Source organism: Anneissia japonica, unplaced genomic scaffold, assembly GCF_011630105.1.
Source record: "Anneissia japonica isolate Jap-2015-1 unplaced genomic scaffold, ASM1163010v1 scaffold287720_len810639_cov167, whole genome shotgun sequence".
Lineage (NCBI taxonomy): Eukaryota > Metazoa > Echinodermata > Crinoidea > Comatulida > Comatulidae > Anneissia > Anneissia japonica.
Window position 1 is genome coordinate 299284 of NW_022736945.1, and position 7001 is coordinate 306284.

The window sequence follows — 7001 nt, forward strand, 5'->3', positions numbered from 1 at the left end:
TTAGTTACTCAAAAACCTGTAACAGTTAGATTAGGCTACAAGACGGAGATCAAAACCAAATAATAAATCGAGTATTTATAACAATTAAGTCTATACGCTAATTGTTGGCTCATCATACCTTTCTCTACCCAAATTAATAATGTTTACATTAATTGTTGAATCACTTTAACGGATAGTTTTCCTGTTTACACTAGCCAATTTTACTCAATATTTTCAGAAATTTTATAAAGAAATTCAGGTATAAAAATGTGTGTATTACTGATTGGAATACATGATGATAGTGTTATCTTGTACCGTTTGTAATTGTAGTATATGCTCCTCCTTCCTGTAATAAATACATATAATGTTGGGTATAGTCTGTGCATACAAATTTAATTTTTTACTCAATCAATTCTTTTTTTACCATCCAAGAGAAATTTTAAATATTTTACTGCATTGTTTTATGTCAATGTAATTACTCCCCCTCCCCCACTCAACAACATTTGTGAGGCATTCCAATATGTTTTAGGATTAAAGGGTATACAGTACTTGAAAATGATAATGTCGTCTGTATGTTTTAGGATTACAGGGTATACTTGAAAATGATAATGTTGTCTGTAATGTAAGTAATAAATTAGGTTTAATATTTTCTAGTACTAACATTATTAACAGCTCCGGAAACTGGTCTATCCTATTGTTTAAAGAAGCGTTCGCTATACGTAGACTACACCCTTTGCTTAACAATGGGCTCAGAGCTTCAAAAGAGCTTTCTTTGTTTTTGTAGGTATCTTTGATCATTAGAGTAAGAATGCTTTGATCTTTTGTTTAAATCACTGCTATGTCACCTACTAGAGGTAATGTTTTGATTGGTTAAACACTTTTGGTACCATAAGCTTGCTAATATGGATAATGCTTTCATTCCTGATGATGACATAATTAATGTCGAAATATTGAATCCCAACACGATGGCGTGTATTTCAATACTTGGAGTATGTACAGTACTATACTTTCTTATACAGGAACTGTGTATAGGTCTATGCCATTTAATTTACGAGGGCACTTTATCTCATTTCTAACTTTAAATTGATATGCACTAAGCAACTATATTATGTAAAGTAAGCAATCTAAATATTGAATTCAATTTTTCAAGTTTTTATAATAATCACATCTTTAAACAATACATCTTTTCAGTTTGCACACCTTAATGAGTGACATTAATAGACTTCTTCTGCAAGTTAGTATATGCTGAGTCTACTGTCATGTATGTGTGTAGCTCTTCGTAAGCTGAATCATCCTTTTGTGGTTCCGCCTTCGGTGGCGCTTCAGCATCACCAGTAGCAACACCATCACCTCCACTATCCTGACCACCAATGGTCGGCAATGTGTTTTCATTCTTTGTATCACTTCTTGTTGTTTCAGGTAATTCAACATCATCATAATCAGTCATGTTTATCATCGTGGAATGCTCCATCTTCTTGTTCTTCTGAGAGTAATAGAATCTAAATTATCAATAAAACAAAATGTCATAATATAACAAAAATGTCATAAAAGTTTCATAAAAATTACTTTATGTAATGACAGTTCTAATGTTTTTAGTGTTGATTGTATCTATTTAATAATACTGTAATAATAATAATTGCGGAGCGGAGACGATGAGATGCAGCATAACAAGGAACAAGTTCAACAAGATATGATGGTTGGAGAAATGAAAGTGTCTTAAATGTTTATGGGAAAGCCAATGGATGGTTTTAAGTACGGGACTAATATGGTCTCAGGGTTAAAGTACATATGCCGGCAGCAGAATTTTGATTTTTATTTATTTAAATTTCAGCCATGACAAACAAAAGTACAAAACATTCAAATCAAAATAATCAAGAAAAGACCAAACAGGTGCGGAACACCTATATTAAGTTGATCAACAACAAACAACTTAAGAAAACCGGTAAAGGGTAGAGGTGAACAGAACAAAGAGAAGATAACTGCAATAACAAAGTGTAGTCAAAATTAATGGGTAGATTTGCGAACATAACTAATGTGCTGGTCAAATGTTACAGACTGATCAAATACAAAACCAATATCATTTAACAGATGAAGCTGATTTAATTTATACAGTTTCATACATAGAAAGGAGCACCCTTCAAATTAGTTTAATAACTTCAGCATAGCACCACCATAATATTTCAAATCACCATTTATTTAAGCAAAGTTGCATAATATGCATAATATAATATTTTTATAAGAGGCTAGAAACTGAAATACTATATCATGGGAAAATGATTTTCACAGCATACTGCAGTAATTTAAATGAATTTTTGTAAGTGTAATTATAAACAGTTTACATTTTAAAAGTTTTTTTTTCCAAGTAAAGTAACAATAACAATAAAAAATGATGGATAATAATAATGGTGGATAATAATAATAATAATAATACTGTAATAATAATAATAATAATTAATAATAATAATAATAATGTTTGTCATTAGAGAAGTAGAGCAATAAATTTCAGATACTGTACATATACAAAAAAAAATCACCTGCAAAAGAAGATGAATGGTGGAAGCATGACCAGGATGACAACACAAAGAATTACTATCGCTATCAGGTTACCAGGTACTGATGGTGCTGAAGTTTAAAATAGTAAATAAATTATATCATTATTAATCAAATATCATATTTGTGGAAAATATAAATTTAAAAAAATATATACGTAAACAAGAGCGAGTACTGCAACAAAATCATTCCTAATAAGTTTAGTAACTTTCATTACCAGTTGATCTATGGGTGGTAGTGTTGGTAAATTTCCTCGCCTAGTCTAATTAAGATTTGGCTTAACATGTCAAAGAAGCGTAAAAACAGTGTATTTTATTCAATTTTCAACTCAAGGAGGGTAAGTATAACCCGTAAAATTTAAAAATGCCAAAACATACAAACAACACAGTACATTTTTCTCAATTTCTTTTATGTCAATACTGAACTCTCACACATAAACTGCATTATATTCAGAGGATCTCACTCAAGACTCATACATCATAAACTTAAAAAATCATACGCATCTATGAATATTGAGTAGAATTCTCTTATCGACTCAAAAACAGATGTTTAGTAGAATTTTGGGTGTGTGTGGAACTAGAAATTCAAAAAATTCTTTATTTATCCCACCTGGGGCAATTTCAAACAGGACTGAATAACAGTAAATAACAACAGCATAAAAACTAAAAATATACTTAAGAAACCCATTTATGTAACATGTAAATCAACAAAGCTATTTTTATCTACTTTTATTTAATAGCCTTATACCAGTTGCGACAAAAGAATTTAATCCGTTTCGTCCTACACATACACACAGGACTCCGATATCAGAGACCATGAGGCAGGAGTTCAAATTCAAAATAAAGGGAATGTTCTGTTTCTAAAATACAGTATGTTTACATTTACCTAAAATTTGTCTGTCACAGAAGGACAAGAGACAGTGTAATGGACTTCCTATTAATTTTGAGCATGAATTTACTATTATCTGTAGAAAAGATCTATCTTTAAGGCATAAATTATAATACCAACATATGAAGGAAAAAGTTAAGATTAGAATCATGAAGAATATAATTCTGATAGCAACATTGATCTATAAGTACTGCGACTATAACATTCAGAGGCGAATTTAGAAAGTTTAATAAAAAGTATTTATTAAAAGTTTTCATAGGTTTGTTTTAACACCAGTTTGTGTTACCTAACTACTGTATATAACTTAATTCATTTCTAAGTACAACCTGAAGTACAACCTAACTCCAGAGTAACTTCGAAGAAGTCTCTGCAACACTTGCTTGAAATTGGAGGTGCCATCGGTGGACCGAATGACCACATCGAGCATTTATATGGTGCTCTACATGAACACTGCAGCACCTACGCCTATACAATTCAAGTGGGCAATAATAAACTAATTAAAGTACAGTATTTAATTTATTTAATTTTTTTTTATTCAAAAGAGATAGAACCTCCACTAGGATGGAACATACAAAGACACACAATATGGTACAATCTTGCATTGAACTGTCTTCATTAAGCTTGAACAAGGATTATCTTCATAAAAAATATATATTTCATCCGAACAATTTAAATTATTAAATGTAACTGTTATCTTTTAAATAAACTCTTACATCAAATTGACTAAAGGGGGATCATAAATTAAGTGTTCAGTGCAAGTACAAACAAAGGTACATGATTAGAATCAAATATAGAATTTAAGCTAACAAAAACAACATATCCAAAACAAGTTATATTAGGCCTATATTGAAAAGAAATGTAAACTTTTCACAAATTCGGCCAAATAGTTTGGCCATGACTTTTCAAAAGTTACGGCCAGGCAAATTTTTATACGGCCAGATTTGAGGAATCTGGCCAACAAAAAGGCCAAATGGCAACCCTGTTCAGTACAGATTTACAGACACTGTCAACTTCATGTTGAAAATCCCAGATAGATAAATCATTCTGGGCATGCGTATGGACACGCATGGGCAGATTTGAAGCAAACATTCTGATCATTGCCTGTACATGACACGTTAAAACTATCGTTCCCACGCTAAGAGAGAACGCTAAGATGATATTTCTTCAGCGATTTCGTTATTTAAAACATGGTTATTATACTACTTAAAATAATACATGTATTGTATTCCGAAAATCTGAATCTCTCCTAATTCCGAACGTAATATCCGGTCCAAACATAAAAATCAACTTCTTAAACCAGACTATCAGTTAACCGTCAACAAAACAACAAACATACTGTAGGTCTGCCAGATGCCGTAAAAACAAACTGTCATGCCATGCCATGGAGATTATAATAAATTGAATTTTAAACAAATTAAACAAAATTAAAGTTAAACCTTCCACCAGGGTGATTCTTTTCAGTAGGCTGGCGTTTTAAAAACTTGAGTGCTATTTCTGAGTATCTGATGTGTGTAAATTTTACAAAATTTTCAAACCTCAGCCCCAACCATGGGTTTCCCAAAAACACGACGAAACTCACAAAAGCACCATGAAAAGAAAGAATTTTCCACACCCGAAAAAAAATTAGCCAATTGGCGGGCAGGGTTTCGGAGGCGCGGTCTATGCCCTCAGGAAGGGTCATCGTCAAAAGAGTAAACTAGACCAAAAATGCATGTCAAAAATTATAAAAGCATCAATTTTATTGATAATTACATTCGATATTTTTAAGATAAGTGCAATATTTCTTCCTCTCCAATCATATCTATACAGTATTGATTCATATAAATGCTTGCACTACACCACTGGCTTGACTTTTCTAGCCATGCCCCACCCTCACACAGACTGTCAATACTGGCTTTTGTATAGCCTTTTCCCACCCAGTCTCAGTTATTGAATAGTATCCACCAATCAAGTCTCACTTTCAATTCATACAAGTATTTCCCTGTTTGGAAGCCTGATATCGATTGAAGCAAAGATTTTTAAAAATTATATCTATGTGTATACTATGGAAGCGTATTGCTGCCAACTAAAAAAAATACCGAGATATTTATCTCGTAATTACGAGATAATATCTCGTAATTACGAGTTAATATCTCGTAATTACAAGATAATATCTCGTAATTACGAGATAATATCTCGTAATAACGAGATAAGTATCTCGTTATTACAAGATAATATCTCGTAATAACGAGATAATGATCTCGTTATTACGAGATAATATCTCATAATTACGAGATATTATCTCGTTACGAGATATTATCTCGTAATAACGAGATAATATCTCGTATTAACGAGATAATATCTCATTATTACGAGATAGGATAAGGGTGGGGAATTGTGGACTTTAAGCATATTTTCATAAATTAAAAAAATGTGGATTGAGTTATACACCTCAAAGTTTTTTTTTTATTATCAAAAACTATTATTGGTCTTTAATTACACGCATAATTCAAGGTTATCAGATTATTATATAATTAGCTAACAAGCATTAATTACACTGGGGGGGTCAAGTGTCCACAATTACCTACGGGTGTAGGTAATTGTGGACCCAATTTAAAAAAATCGTTTTGGGAGGAGGGCACACCCTCCCCACCAACATAACCAACTCTTCCCAGCTCAGTAGTTGCTCCCATAAATACTTATCCCCATAAATACTTAGTCCCCCAGTCGGAAATCTTAGGCCGCCCACCCCCATAAATTATATCCTAGAGCCGCCCCTGCTTTGAACAAGTCATTCCATTCATAGGAAAAGCCTTTTGATGGAGAATGTATACTTTTTTAGCAAGGTTTGCCTACGTCGAAACTAACTCCGGCTATATAAATTTGATTAGAAGATTGAAAAAGTTATTGTTGTTAATGGAGGATTAATAATAAGGATTGCTATGTCCATTTTCATTGATCTAATCTACGTAAATTTACTTTCAGAGTTTATATTTCGATAATGAAATTGTTTAGATATTTATTTGAAAAATACATTATATGAAATAATGTAATCATTAACGTTTAATAATATTTGATAATATTTAAATAAAGCAATAAGATTGAATAATGTTAAGTAATATAGACACAATGTATACACAGGCCTAGTTGAGAGTCCAGTTAAAACATGTAAATATGTATCGAAATGATATACTTATTTATATATTTATATAGGCCTACATACTATGCGTAAATATGTATTAAGTTTATTTTCGATAAATATTTTCAGCCTCTCCAATATTTTTTCCTTTTCTTCTTTCTTCCTTCCTATATGTTTCTTCTGTTTTTCATTAAATTAAATTTAATATACTAAATACATATTTACGCATAATATTTATATAAATATATAAGTATATTATTTCGAGTATTATTTACATATTTTAACTGGACTCTAGTACTATAAGCCTGTGTATACATTGTGTCTGTGTTTAACATTCAAATATCAAACATCAAATATTATTAAAGCGTTAACGATTACATTATTTCATATAATATATTTTTCAAATAAATATCTAAACAATTTTCATTAATGAAATATAAAGATCGGGCGTCACGCTGACTCGCGT

General features: G+C 31.3%; 1 protein-coding gene across 1 annotated transcript; it reads right to left on the reverse strand.

Moving 5' to 3' along the window:
- Positions 1–900: 900 nt before the first annotated feature.
- On the reverse strand, positions 901–2736 carry LOC117117044. Its single transcript, XM_033261222.1, has 2 exons — positions 2514–2736; positions 901–1478 (listed from the first exon to the last, which is right to left on the reverse strand). The coding sequence occupies exons 1-2, from the start codon at positions 2540–2542 to the stop codon at positions 1181–1183; spliced, it is 327 nt and encodes a 108-aa protein (XP_033117113.1). The 5' UTR covers positions 2543–2736; the 3' UTR covers positions 901–1180.
- Positions 2737–7001: the final 4265 nt, after the last annotated feature.